This window comes from Rhinoraja longicauda, chromosome 9 (assembly GCF_053455715.1).
Source record: "Rhinoraja longicauda isolate Sanriku21f chromosome 9, sRhiLon1.1, whole genome shotgun sequence".
NCBI lineage: Eukaryota > Metazoa > Chordata > Chondrichthyes > Rajiformes > Arhynchobatidae > Rhinoraja > Rhinoraja longicauda.
The window spans coordinates 33,803,864-33,819,207 of record NC_135961.1 but is presented as its reverse complement, the minus strand read 5'-3'; the positions used below and the strand labels follow the sequence as shown (position 1 = coordinate 33,819,207).

The window sequence follows — 15,344 nt, the reverse complement described above, 5'->3', positions numbered from 1 at the left end:
TGGTAAAATTGAGCAAATCTTTTATTAATATCCTTGGGTAATGTTAATAATTCCCCTCTATCTGATTTAATCTTTAATATTGCATTTTCTTTTTCCCGTTTTTTCAATTGGCGTGCTAGAAGTTTGTGGGGTTTGTCCCCAAATTCGAAGTGTTCTTGTTTTGTAATTTGAAATAGTGTTATAACTTTCTCTGACAATAATTTATTTAGCTTGAATTTCAATAATAGGATTTTATTATGTTTATCCATAGTTGGATCTTTAGCATTATCTGTATCTAATTGTTTTATTTGTTCTTCTAAATGTCTTTGATCATTCTTATTCTTTTTATTTTGATAAGCTTGAAATGAAATAATGACTCCTCTAATAAATGCTTTGAAGGATTCCCATAATAACGTGGGGGATATATCTGGTGTATCATTTATCTCAAAAAATAGGTCCATCTGTTTTTTTAGATATATACTCCCTTGTGGGTCTTTTAAAATTTGCGAGTTAAACCTCCAAAATGATTTATTCATAGACATTCCTTCTAGTTTTAAAACAAAAGTTAACGGAGAGTGGTCTGAGATCGCATTTATGTGGTATTTAGGGTTCATAGAATGCGGAATTAATTTTGTATCCACAAGAAAATAGTCTATCCGTGAGTATGTTTTATGCACCGTTGAATAAAACGAATAATCCCTTCCCGTCGGATTTGCAATCCTCCACACATCTGCTATATTTGTGTTTTCCATATATGTGTGTAAGAGTTCACTGGTTTTAGATTTCAGATTACCTTTTTTTTTTTGCATCGATTTATCTAGATAAGGGTCTAAAACACAGTTAAAATCTCCTCCAATTATAACATTTTGATAATTAAATTCTGCAATTATATTCAGAATTTTATTAAAGAACTGAGGGTTATCAAAATTAGGCGCATATATGTTTACCAGCGTAATTGGCGTATTATTGATCTCTCCTGCTACTATAAGGTATCTCCCTTCCTTATCTGATATAGTATTCTTTGATTTAAATGGAATTCCTTTACGAATAATGATTGCAGTGCCTCTAGATTTGGAAGTAAATGAAGAGTGAAATGTTTGGCCTATCCAATTCGCCCTCAGTCTCGACTGATCTTGATGTCTAAGATGCGTTTCCTGTAAAAACGAAATGTCCGTGTTGTATGATTTCAACTGAGCTAGTATCTTGCCCCTTTTAATAGGTTCATTAATACCCCTTATATTCCAACTACATAGTCTGATTCCTCCCATTTTCTTTTGATTGTCGTCATACATTTTTACCAATTTTAATGACCTTATTTATTATGGTGCATCCATATCTCAGGACATTTATAGTTTTGGGGGCATTTATATTATAGACTTCCTTGGTAGTTCCCCTCCGCGATTGTCCTTGAAAGAAAAACCCATAGATGTGACATAGTGTGATAAAAAAAAAAAGTATATCAAATAAATTTACGGTGTCTAAGTTTAGGACACCGTAGTGGGTGGACCACTCGTCTGTGGTGTACGACATCAATATCGCTTCCGGCGTAGATGTTGTGAGGTTAGCCCCTCTGCCTTTATTACCTAAAACCTAGGGGGTCGGTACCGTTTCCAAATCAGTTCTATTTCACCCAATTGCAGTATATATATATGTTTCATTCCGACTTATCAAATCTAATCATGTATTCAGTTACATATATTCCTCACTCTTTATCTCTTAACTATTTATAATTGATTTTAGTATTGTTAAAAGTGAGCTGTACGCTGAAAGGGTTAACCGGATTCAGGCTCCTGGAATTGTGCCAGGTGCCTGAGTCTCCTCCCCTCTCGAGCTGCGGAACTTTTGTGATTACTGTTGATTACTGTTGTCTGCGTTATGAGGCAGGCAACACATTTTTATCAGTTCCGATTGCTATTTCTATATTAATATTGTTAATTATTAATTGTTATTAATTCTCTATATTTTGTAAAACTATATAAACCATATAATGTTTTTCACTCTCAGCTCAGCTCAGCAAAACGACCTTCCCATGTTATCAGTCTTTCCTCGTTTGAGCACAGAGTCCTTGAATTAGATTCCACAATGTTCCAGGGGAGATAATAATGTCTAGACACGTCTCATGAAAAATCTGTTGCGTGTATTAATTTTTAAAGAATGGAGTTGTTCGCTTATTTCACTTTGCTTGTGATATTCTTGTTGGGGAAATAAGCAAATTAATTTGTTCTTGACGTCTTGGTGATCAATCTTCAATTGTCGCTGCCTTGGCCACGATTTCTTGAGCGTATTTAAGAGATTCTACCGAATTAGTGAATGTTTTTGACATTCCCAAGAAAGTGATACGCATTCTGGCCGGATAATACACTCCAACTCTGACACCCTTGACACCGTAAAGAACTTCTCTGGTCTGTGCGAACTTTCTTCTCTTTTGCACAATCTCGTAAGGGTAGTCCCGTAGGAGTTTAATAGAATCATTTCTGTACATCATCTTCTCTCCGTATTTAATTTTTTTCATCAGCGCTTCCACTGTTAGGATATCCCGAAATTTGACTATGATCTGTCGTGGGTATGCATGTTCTCCTTGAGATCTTGGTTTAAATCTGGGTAGTCGATGTGCTACTTCAATTACAGGTGCCTCCGGTAGATTGAGTACATGTTTAATTAGGTTGGCAGTGAACTCACAAGCATTGTCTCCCTCAGCCCCCTCTTTCACCCCACGTATTCGTATATTTTGACGTCTTGCGCGGGCTTCTAGGTCAACACATTTATCAGAGACTTTTGTAAATTGGCTCTTGAGGCTGTCTATTTCTAACTTCATTGCCTGCATGTCTCCTGTCATCTCTTCCACAACAGCTTCCATATCTTTCACTGCAGTTCCATTTGCGGAGACAGTTTCATGCACGGCCTCAAACATCTTTATGGTCTCTTCTGCCACCTTATTAATTTTCCCCGTTAATTCTTCTTGCACATCATCAACTTTTTTTTGCAGAGCACCAATGCCCGCAAGTATTTTTTCATTACCAGCAATCAAATTTAAGTTTCCAGCTTTCAAATCATTTTTCAATTCATTTTTCAATTCTCTTACCGAGTTCTTTAACTCCTCCATTTCGGTTTTCTCTCTTGTGGTCATCTCAGTCTTAGATCGTGTAGCCATTCCAGAGTCCACTCCAGAGGTCTGTTTTGCAGTTTCTTGATGTTCCTGAGTCTTCAGCAGTTGTTTTATAACTTTCCTATGTGGGCTCTGACCTGGAGACGTACTTTTCATTTAAAATGACTTTCCCTCCGTTAAATTCACGTCGCTTACTCAGCACCGCGACATGGGACTCCGGTAAGTTATAAAAACGATACCGACCTCCAGACCCGATTTTAACGCGAAAAGTCGCGATTTTTTCAGAGGAGCTAAAAATTGCGACTGCTAACACAGCATGTCGCCACCGGAAGTCATGAGTGAGAAAACAGGGAATTATAGACCAATTAGCCTGACATCGGTGGTGGGGAAGATGCTGGAGTCAATTATTAAAGAGGTAATAATGGCGCATTTGGATAGCAGTAAAAGGATTGGTCCAAGTCAGCATGGATTTATAAAGGGGAAATCCTGCTTGACTAATCTGCTGGAATTTTTTGAGGATGTGATAAGTAAAATGGATGAAGGGGAGCCAGTGGTGGTAGTGTATCTAGACTTTCAGAAAGCTTTTGATAAGGTCCCACATGGGAGATTGGTGAGCAAAATTAGAGCACATGGTATTGGTGGTAGGGTATTGACATGGATAGAGAATTGGTTGGCAGACAGGAAGCAAAGAGTAGGAATAAACGGGTCCTTTCCAGAATGGCAGGCAGTGGTGAGTGGAGTGCCGCAAGGCTCGGTGCTGGGGCCGCAACTATTTACAATATATATTAATGATTTGGATGATGGAATTAGAAGTAACCCTAGCAAGTTTGCAGATGACACAAACTGGATGGCAGGGTGAACTGCAAAGAGGATGTTAGGAGGTTGCAGAGTGACTTGGACAGGTTAAGTGAGTGGGCAGATGCATGGCAGATGCAGTATAATGTAGATAAATGTGAGGTTATCCACTTTGGCGGCAAAAACAAGGATGCAGATTATTATCGCAATGGTGTCAGATTAGGTAAAGAGGAAGTGCAACGAGATCTTGGTGTCCTTGTACACCAGTCACTGAAAGTAAGTGTGCAGGTACAGCAGGCAGTGAAGAAAGCTAATGGCATGTTGGCCTTCATAACGAGAGGATTTGAGTAGAGGAGTAAAGAGGTCCTTCTGCAGTTGTATAGGGCCCTGGTAAGACCACATCTGGAGTACTGCTGCATCTGGCGGTGCTGGCTCGAAGGGCCGAATGGCCTACTCCTGCACCTATTGTTTATTGTCTATTGTGTGCAGTTTTGGTCTCCTAATTTGAGGAAGGTCATCCTTGCTATTGAGGCAGTGCAGCGTAGGTTCACGAGGTTAATCCCCGGGTTGGCGGGACTATCATATGAGGAAAGATTGGAAAGACTGGGCTTGTATTCACTGGAGTTTAGATGAGAGAGGATCATATAGAGACATACAAAATTATAAAAGGACTGGACAAGCTAGATGCAGGAAAAATGTTCCCAATGTTGGGGGAGTCCAGAACCAGGGGCCACAGTCCAAGAATAAAGGGGAGGCCATTTAAGAAACTTTTTCACCCAGAGAGTTGTGAATTTATGGAATTCTCTGCCACAGAAGGTAGTGGAGACCAATTCACTGGATGAATTTAAAAGAGAGTTACATAGAGCACTAGTGGCTAGTGGAATCAAGGGATATGGGGAGAAGGCAGGCACAGGTTACTGATTGTGGATGATCAACCATGATCACAATGAATGGCGGTGCTGGCTCGAAGGGCCAAATGGCCTCCTCCTGCACCTATTTTTCTATGTTTCTTGTCTGAATGTTGCAGAGGCACTCTGACTCAAGAAATTCCATTTTCTAAAGGTCCATCCTTTCATACTGAGGCTATGTTCTCTGGTCCTAGACTCACCCACTAGTGGAAACATCCTCTCCACATTCACTCTATCCAGGCCTTTCACTATTCGTTAAGTTTCAATGAGGTCCCCCCCCTCATCCTTCTAAACCCCAGCGAGTAGGATGAGGGGGGACCTCTTTGAAACATCAAATTAATAACATTTCTTTATTAACTATTTTACCTTATTATTATCTCTAAAAAAAATGTTCTCCCTGCGACCACGTGGGTTTCCTCCAGGTGTTCCGGTTTCCTCCCACATCCCAAAGGTGTGCGGGTTTGTAGGGTAATTGGCCTCTGTAAATTGCTCCTAGTGTGTCGGGAGTGGGTGAGAAAGTTAGATAACATAGAACTGTGTGAACGGGTGACCGATGGTCGGCGTGAACCCAATGGGCTGGAGAGCCTGTTTCCATGACGTATCTCTGAAACTAAAAATTGTTTAGTAAGGGCGAAAGATGGTAATGGAACCTCAGATGTTTGATCCTTCTGTTCATTGTCTTACACTCAGGAGGAGGAAACCACCCATTGCTGGTGCCCTATGACACACTGACAGCCAAAGAGAAAGCCAAAGATCGGGAGAAAGCACAGGAAATCCTCAAGTTCCTGCAGATCAATGGCTATGCAGTCTCAAGGTATGAAGAGCAGCTTAGGGAAGGCTTTAGTATCAGACGCAGTTTATGTGCAAAGTGAATGAATGATGAATGAATGATGATACTTCATTGTCACATGTACCTCGGTACAGTTAAACGCTTTGTTTTGCATATAACCCAGTAATATCATGTAACTGACCTCAAACAGGCAGTACATTTTTCCAACAAAGTAACAAAACTTCACTGAACATTCCTGCCGCACGTGGCAGCAGCCCCCTCTGCTCGGTCTCACTTCGTTCTCGTCAGGACACTGAGAGTTTAATTGCTTTTAGTGCTTTTTTTGAAGTAAATTCGTCCTTTTCGGAGCTGGACATTTTAAATGACCAATTGTCGAAACAAGGAACTGCAGATGCTGGTTGATAGAACACAAAGTGCTGGAGTAACTCAGTGGGTCAGGCAGCATCTTGGGAGGACATGGATAGGTGACGTTTCAGGTCAGGACCCTTCTTCAGACTGTATTTTGAAGAAGATTGGGTGGCCCGGTGGCGCTGTGGTAGAGTTGCTGCCTTACAGCGCCAGTGACCCGGATTCACTCCTGAATACGGGCGCTGTCTGTACGGACTTTGTACGGACTTTGTACGTTCTCCCCGTGACCTGCGTTGGTTTTCTCCGGGATCTCCAGTTGCTTCTCACACTCCAAAGATGTATAGGTTTGTAGGTTCATTGGTTTGATATAATTGTAAATTGTCTCTGGTGTGTGTTGGATAGTGTTAGTGTGCGGGGATCGCTCGTTGGCACGGACACGGTGGGCCGAAGGGCCTATTTCCATGCTGTGTCTAAACTAAACTAAAAAGAATCTCGACTTGAAACGTCACCTATCCATGTTCTCCAGAGATGCTGCCTGACCCGCCAAGTTACTCCAGCACCGTGTCCTTTTAATTTAAATGACTGGTTATTCTACTAAGTAGGTTTTTCTAACTGGAGTCTCTTTATCTCCCCCCAGGGGTTTAAAAGACATGGAGTTGGATACACCTTCCATTGAAAAGAGATTTGCCTACAGCTTTCTTCAGCAGCTCATCAAATATGTTGACCAGGCTCATAACTACATTCTGCAGTTTGGTAAAGTCCACATTGATCTGTTATGAACATATCAGATTCCAAATGGGAACGGTGGTTTCATGGTCACTTTTACTTTAGATTTTACTGTAGAGATACTGTAGAGCAGGGAAACAGGCCCATTGGCCCACTGGGTCTGTGCCAACTAGCAATCATCCCATGCACTAACCCTATCCGACACAATAGGGATAATTTACAATTTACAGAGGCCAATTAACCTACAAACCTGCATGTCTTTGGAGTGTGTGAGGAAACCGGAGTGCCCGGAGAAAACGTACGCGGTCACAGCGAGAACATGCAAACTCCGTACAGACAGCACCCTTAGTCAGGATCGAACCCGGGTCTCTGGCGATGAAAGACAGCAACTCTGCTGTTGTGCCACTCTTCCGCCCCTGAGGTTCTGTCATACTTGAGAGAGGTACCTATAGTGGAAGCATACTTGGAGGAGACTTACATGAAGAACAATGGGGCAGTGTAGATGATCTAGGCAGCGTGTTTAAGTTGATGCACCATTTTCCATAGATCTGGGCAGTTGATCCAGGAACACCAGTTCAAATCCCATCATGAACAACCATAATCCCACCATAAACATTTCCAAAATTTCCACGTCAAGAGTGTTTTATTGTCGTATGTCCCGAAATAGAACAATGAATTTCTTACTTGCAGCAGCACAACAGACATGTAAACATCGTACTCAGTAGATACCATAATAAACAACAAGTTCAATACATAAAAACAAACAAACAATATAATACAAAGACAAAAAAAGTCCCTACTGCAATCGAGGCAGTTTGTAGTTCGGAGCATAGTTGGAATTTGTAGTGTTCAATAGACTGAGATAAGCTGATACAGGAGCTGAGGGAGCTGTCTGTTCCCACTAGAAGTGCATCTTCACCTCACCTAGCAAGTCAGACCCCTGGAGCTTTGGAGGAATTCCAGTGGAAAAGACAGGAAGGCAAACTGTAAGGTGTCTGTGAATTCTGCCACAGATCACGTTCCTTCGACCAGTTCCCACCTTTTTTCTCCTATTGTGGATTTTGCATAAACCTGAGAGATCAATCAGAAGAAGGAAATAATATCGTTCTGAAAACAGAAATCAATGAAACTTCCAATCAGCTTCCAATTACCAAGAGTAAAATATTTCTGCATAAAAATGTGATTGTGCCAGTCTATTCTGTTTATTTCTTGTGCCACATTTGTGCTTGCTATTGTTCTTGGACTAATCGAGTTGTTTCTAATTTTACAATTTCCAATTCTGCTTCTGACACTTGGTTAAGTTCATGGCTGCTGTGTCTTATTGCTTGCTGTTGCCCTTGCTTCCAGATCTCTGTTGCACAACTAGAGGTGAAAAATTTGTCCATGAACAGGAAATCAAGTTTTTTGCCAAGGTACTGTGTTTTGAGGGGAAACGTTATAATCTATTTCAGGTTTAGGTTTATTATTATCACATGTACAGTGAAAAGCTTTGTTTTGCCTGCTCGCCAAACAGAACAGATATTCCATACATAGATACAATCAGTTCAAAAGTACATAGTAGACCCTTCTCAGGGAAGAGCAAGCAAAGAGTTGATAATCTTTATCGCCATCTCACCTGTTGGCATTTATTTCCATTTGCCATGGCTCTGCCCAACACTCTAGCTAATATATATCCTGCTGTAGCCTTAGATGAGCTAACTCATTATCCACAACATGACCAATCTTCTTACCAATGGCCAATGGTGCTTTATTTTCACATGTTCAAATGCACAGCAACATTTTTTTTCCTATACAGTTCAGTGCAGTATAGCCATACGTAATTAGTACAAAGTGTACAGAAACTGCATGAGACCACACTGAGACCGCATGCAAGAGTCGCCAGTTTTTGGTGCCATTTGTTCATCCATTCTCCTGAAGTGGCGCCCGATCCAGATCGTCCAGCGAACCGTCATCCCTCTCCTTGCCCGGCCACCTTCAGCCTTTGTGCCTCCAGCAGCCGACCTTGAGGGTGCGAAAGGTAAGACCCCGGTTCACCCTCCTACCGGCCCTTGGTCTTGCATCCGCCAGCTGCCTCCCCTCTGGTTCTCCGGTCATCGGGGGACGAGCAGTGGTTGGGCTCGGCAGCCCCCTCTATAGGCCGTAGCCCGCCGGTGACCATCAGAATAGTAGAATGTGTCTGCAGAAGCAAAAGAGTTCTGAAATAAAGGCAGACGTTACAGAGAATACTCAAACGGCCAGAGGCATCAATGGAGCAAGAAAGTAAAATGTAAAATGATGATCTCTGTTGTGACATTCACTAAATGTTCTTCATATTTGCAGGTTGTTCTTCCTTTAATTGATCAATATTTTAAGAACCATCGTCTGTACTTCCTGTCAACTGCAAGCAGCTTGCTGAGCAGTGGAGGACATGCATCCAACAAAGAAAAGGAGATGGTAACAAGGTAATGTTTGAATGTACATCGCAATCCACGTTTGGAGGTGGCACGGTGGCGCAGTGGTAGAATTGCTGCCTCGCAGTGCCAGAGACCCACTTTCAATCCAGACTACAGGTGCTGTCTGTACGGAGTTTGTACGTTCTCCCTGTGACCGCGTGGGCTTTCTCCAGGCGCTCCGTTTTCCTCCCACATTCCAAAGACATACAGGTTTGTAGGTTAATTGGCTTCTATAAATTGTCCCTAATGCAAAACTGGCATAACATAGAACTTGTGCCTGGGTGATTGATGGTCAGTGTGGACTCGGTGGACTGAAGGGCCTGTTTCCGCGCTGTCTCTTTAAACTGAAACTAAACTAAACTAAAGTAAGTAGTGGGGTGGGGTGGGGAGTGGAGGGAAGTGTTTTATTTATGGTAATTTTTTAGGTTAGTTAATTTGTTCAAATTTGACAAGATGGGACATTTAGTCATAAAATAACGTTTGGTCCATTAGAAGCAGTGACAATCAACCACCCATCAACACCAGATAAGAGTCAGACCCTTCAGATGGAAATCACCCCTTTGGTCCAATGTGCCCACGCTGAACAAGATGCCCCATCTACATTAGTCCTACCTATTCACATTTGGCCCATAGCCCTCTAAACCTAAACCATGTCTAAACTTTACTCAGTAGGGTAAATGATTAGAAATTCTAAGCCAATATGTTCACAGCGTGACAAATCAAAATATGCCTGGTGCCACATTTATCTTTACATCCCTAATAATAAACCATGATCAGTTCTGGCAGCCATTAGTTTTAGAGATACAGCATTGGAACATGCCCTTTGACCCACTGAATCCGCGCTGACCAACGATCAGCTGTACACTCGTTCTATCCAACACAGCAGGGGCAATTTACAGAAGCCAAATAATCTACAAACCAGCACATCTTTGGAAGGTGGGACAAAACTAGAGCACCTGGAGAAAACAGGGAGACAAACTCCATACAGACAGCACCCATAGTCATAATAAAACCCGGGTCTCTGGCACTGTAAGGCAGCAACTCTACTGCTGTGCCACTGTGCCGCCCATTTTTAATAAGTTTATGTATTTGGATGTTCCTTATTCCATTTTGTTTTGCATGTAAACATATTGCTATTCATACAGTCACATTATAGTTTAAAAAAGAACCTGCATTATGCTTTGCAATTAGAATTAGAAACTATGCATTAATATGGAACTGTGTTTGGACAAATATGAGTTTGGTTATGTTAAATAGGCTCGTAGTTTAGTTCAGAGATACAGCATGGAAACATACCCTTCGGCCCACCGAGCATGCCGACCAGCAATCACCCCGTACACTAGCACTATCCTACACTAGGGACAATTTATAATCATAATCATAATCATGATCATATTCATAATCATACTTTATTAGCCAAGTATGTTTTGCAACATATGAGGAATTTCATTTGCCATACAGTCATACCAATAAAAAGCAACAGAACACACAAAATACATTTTAGCATGAACATCCACCACAGTGACTCCTCCGAATTCCTCACTGTAATCTTTACCAAAGCCAATTTACTTACAAACTTGTACAAACTTGTGGGAGGACACTCCGTACAGACAGCACCCATGGTCTGGATCGAACCCGGATCTCTGGCGCTGTAAGGCAGCAATTCTACTGTTGTGCCACTGTGCCACCTACATGTTGAATGAAAGGTAGTAGGATCTTTACATCATTGTGCAAAGTTTTTTTTGCAGACATCACAAGATGTAATTTAAACCCTTGCACTTCCAAGCAGAGGCTGATTCATAGCAGAGTCATTTCTGCACCATGTGATTAGAGTGCCATCTAGCGAGAGGATTTGGTAGAAGTCCAATAATTTTAACAGAAGAAATCGCAAGAGGGAAATAGGTCAATTTATTAAACAGGTGTACAGGGACTCTCCCTTGTGTTTCACCGGTAAGGTAGTGGCGTAGTATTCTTCCAGTACGAGGGAAATCGGACAGTTTATTAATCAACCACACAGGGCATACACAAGCCACGATTGTATTGAATGATGGAACAGGCCAGGAAAGGCGTTGGTATCGTTGTGTCCCGGCACCATCCAGGAGTGCATTCTACATTGCACCTGTGCCTCTGGAGAGGGACTTGGATTTCCAGCCTTGTCGCACAGAGGTGAGGAGGCAACTGAATGAGTTACCCCTGACAAAGAATTTCACTGGAAATCCTATGTACTATATACAGAGTACTACGTTTACACCAAAGATAGACAAAAAATGCTGGAGTAACTCAGAGGGTCAAGGCAGCATCTCTGGAGAAAAGTAGAAGGTAGCGTTTTGGATCGGAATCCTTCTAAACGTCACCGATTCCTTTTCTCCAGACATCCCGCCTGACCCTCTGAGTTACTCCGTCACTTTGTGTTTATCTTCGGTGCAAACTAGCTCCTGAGGTTCTTTCCTATACACTCTATGTTAACATATCTGTTGTGCTGCTGCAAGTAAGAATATCATTGTTCTGTTTCGGAACATGTGACAATAAAACACTTGACTATTCAATGTAGAATAGCTGTTGTCAATACCGGTTGCCACGAGGAAAACACACACGGTCACGGCGAGAAAGTACATGTTCCATACAGACAGCATCCGTGGTCAGGATCGAGCCCGGGTCTCTGGTGCTGTCAGGCGGCAATTCTACCGCCGCTCCTCTGTGCGGCCCCAACTACTCTGAACTCAAAGACTTGTAATGGAAGGGAATTCTCCATAGACATGAAGAAAAAGAGGGATTTAACGCGTTTGCATGAGTGGAAGTTTTGATCTTGGGCAGGTGATAGAGGAGAGGTGCAGGGCAAAGGTCAAGGAGTTCTCCAGAGACAGAAAGGAGAGGGAAAGACCTGCCCTCATCCTCATTTCATTTAACAGCCAGTTGTACTGGACATTGGCAATCAGTCTGGGGCAAGTCACTCATATCCTAATTATGAGTCAGCGAATAATGTGGAATGATGGTTAACATCGGTGAATTTGGAGTTTGGAGAAATTAAGGTCATTAATTGTGTGTTGGGAAGAAATTTTAAAGTTAAAATTATGTCATTAATCCATCTGATTACAATTTAGTACACTTGGTGTGAAATTTCAATGAGTCAAGGCAAAATAACACATTCTCTTTCTTTAATAAACTTAATTTTACTAACAACAGACCTGCTGGAAAGGATACAAAGTGCTGGAGTAACTCAGTGGGCGAGGCAGCATCTCTGGAGAACTTGGGTAGGTGATGTTTCGGGTCGAGATCCTCCTTCAGACGCTTCAAGCAGACTGAAGAAGACATCTTGGCCCAAAACCTCACCTATCCATGTTCTCCAGAGATGCTGCCTGACCCACTGAGTTACTCCTGCACTATGGGTCTTTTTGTGTATGAACCAGCATCTGTGGTTCCCTGTTTCTCCAGACCTACTTGTATCATTTTAATAAAAGCTTTGCTTTTGGCTTTACTTGGGATTTGGTTATCTCTTGTGTTACAGACTCATTGTAACATTTCTCCACAATTCTGTGAGAAACACCTTGCTGTTTATTTAGTTAACTTTTTTTTCATGATGTTCTTCACTGAGTAGGCTTTTGTTTCAGCTGTTTCCTTCTTCTGTTTTCCTTCCCCCTCTGTCCTTATTCCCCCCCTCTCTCTACTTCAGCCTCTTCTGCAAACTCGGAGTGCTTGTCAGATATAGGATATCACTGTTTGGTAAGCGACTGCATGAATGAATGAAGCATGGCCACCTATTGTTGTCTTACCATGTGCACGCGGTGTGATTTGGCCTTCAGCGTGGAGAGTTTTGCACGTTTTAATTTTTGCTTTGAAGAATACCAGTCTCCTATCCTTGCATCCTGTATACCCTGTTCTTCCAGTAACTCCATCACTTTTTCAAGGTGCCGTGCCTTGCCTATGCTTCAGCCAGTCCCTGTCTTTGCTACTGATATCTGATTGTAATGGTTCTTTGAAATTTAGACCTTATCAATAAGCTGTTCATCTGATGATGTGTAATATTTGATTCATGTAAGCTATTATTAATGACTGCCATTGTGTCTCAGTCTTTCAAGTATTTGTGCGATTGGTATCAGTTTTTGATTTAATTAGGTATAAATATATCTTATTTGTAAAGGGGGGGGGGGGTTGATTTCATTGAAACTTACCAAATAATGAAAGGCCGGGATAGAGTGGATGTGGAGAGGATGTTTCCACTAATGGGAGAGTCTGGGACCAGAGAGCACAGCCTCAGAATAAAAGGACATACCTTTAGAAAGGAGATGAAGAGGAATTTCTTTAGCCAGACAGACGGTGGTGAATCTGTGGAATTCATTGCCACAAGGACATACCTTTAGAAAGGAGATGAAGAGGAATTTCTTTAGCCAGACAGACGGTGGTGAATCTGTGGAATTCATTGCCGTATTTTTAAAACGGTGGTTGACAGGTTCTTGATTGGTAAGGGTAGCAAAGGTTATGGGAAGGCAGGAGATTGGGGTTGAGAAGGAAACATAGATCAGCCATGATTGAATTCAATAGAACTGTGCTTCAGAAGCAGTGCAAATACATACAGCTGCCTGTCCGTGGGTGCGGGGGGAAGAGAGTGAAAGTTTTGTTGCCTTCCATCACAGTGAGGGGGTGTTTGGAGTCACAGTGATGGATGTTTGTGTTGGGGTCGTGTGTTCTGTGTTCTTTTCTTTTTTGCTGTGTTTTGTGACTGCTGAAATTTCGTCCGGTATTTATACCGAATTACAATAAAGTTCTGTTATGTTATGTTATGTTAGTCGTTGCTCTTCATACCAAATGTGGACAAATATCTAGACTATCATTTCTACTAAGTAATGTACCTGTTCAATTATTTTCTGCTCTTTGTCACATTTTTTTAAGAAGTTGCAGTTACATTGCATGAACATTATCTGCGACTAGATTTCCATCCACTTCACCAGAATCCCATGAATGTATCTTTCACCAGTCTTTTTGCATTCACTCAAACCTGCTCCTGGATAAACCAGGCACTTTATGGGCAAGTACATTTGAGTGGAATTCCAAATGATGTTACCCAATCTCTGACTTTAACTTTGGAACTACAGGCTGAATGCCATCCTTTTGTGCCATTACTTTCAAAAGGGTTTGATTCAAGCTGCATGTAGCTTCATGCTGCGCCCACCCTCAAATGTGGCTGCAGCTTCCTCACACTGGTATATTACTGAGTGAAAGGCTGCAGGTGCAAACTTACCAGTTGTGGTATTTGTTTGGTTCTTGCCTCTGTTTTGCTGCACAGTTAATATTATTTGTCGCCATGTGTTTTGTGCTTAGAATGGTTTTGTAGAGCACCTCAATGCATGCCCCATTCTGCCCTGGAGTTTAAATCAATCTTGTTCTTTAATGCAGGGAGTGACGCAACATCAATTGTAAATTGTCTTCACATATTGGGTCAGACCTTGGATGCCAGGTAAACATTTAGTTTTGTTTAGAGATACAGCGCGGAAACAGACCCTTTGGCCCACCGACCAGCGATCACCTGTACATCAGCACCATCCTACATGCGAGGGCCAATTTACAATTATTTTTTCACCAAAGCCAATTAACCTACATACCTGTACATTGCTGGAGCCTGAGAGGAAACCGGAGCACCCGGAGAAAACCCACGTGATCACGGGGAGAACATGCAAATCCGTACAGACAGCACCCATAGTCAGTATCGAATCCGGGTCTCTGGTGCTGTAAGGCAGCAACTCTACCGCTGGACCACTGTGCTGCCCTATTCAATCCAGCAATTCAAACCACAGGTGCTCCCCGATTTACAATGCTTCGACTTACGATATTTGAACTTTACGCTGGTGCAAACGCTGGGCAACGGCAGCGAGCCGCAGCTCGCTTCCGGACACGTGATCAGGTGTATTAAATGCATTTCGACTTACGATATTTTTGGTTTACGGTGGGTTTCTCGGAACGTAAACCCATCGTAAATTGAGGAGCACCTGTATTCAATCCAGAGATTTTTTAGATAAACCGGTAACAATACTTCCAGCAAAGAGATGGTACAATGGGTTCAGCTGGAACGTGGGCTCTTCAGTGTCAGGTTAAGCAGGGTATCTGTATCTTAGAAAAGAAGGCCAAAAGTGCATCATTGATCTAACTAGTTTCCTCCATTAGCTGCGCAGGGGGAGAGTTGGTGAGGAAATGCCATGAACTTGTTTTCCCAAACAATGCACGTCACTCATGCCACAAGCCACAACTGAATATCGCTTCACACAAGA

At 42.1% G+C, this 15,344-nt stretch overlaps 1 protein-coding gene across 4 annotated transcripts in view; it reads left to right on the top strand.

The window, feature by feature from the left end:
* The window catches only part of ryr2a (ryanodine receptor 2a (cardiac)), a 423,773-nt gene that overhangs the window by 299,163 nt on the left and 109,266 nt on the right, over positions 1-15,344 (top strand). For all 4 annotated transcript variants that reach the window (XM_078405073.1, XM_078405072.1, XM_078405071.1 and 1 more), the window contains 6 exons: positions 5,479-5,602; positions 6,564-6,679; positions 8,000-8,064; positions 8,972-9,093; positions 12,755-12,804; positions 14,476-14,536. In XM_078405073.1, coding sequence (XP_078261199.1) covers positions 5,479-5,602; positions 6,564-6,679; positions 8,000-8,064; positions 8,972-9,093; positions 12,755-12,804; positions 14,476-14,536 — 538 coding nt within the window. The remainder of the gene's footprint in view (positions 1-5,478; positions 5,603-6,563; positions 6,680-7,999; positions 8,065-8,971; positions 9,094-12,754; positions 12,805-14,475; positions 14,537-15,344) is intronic.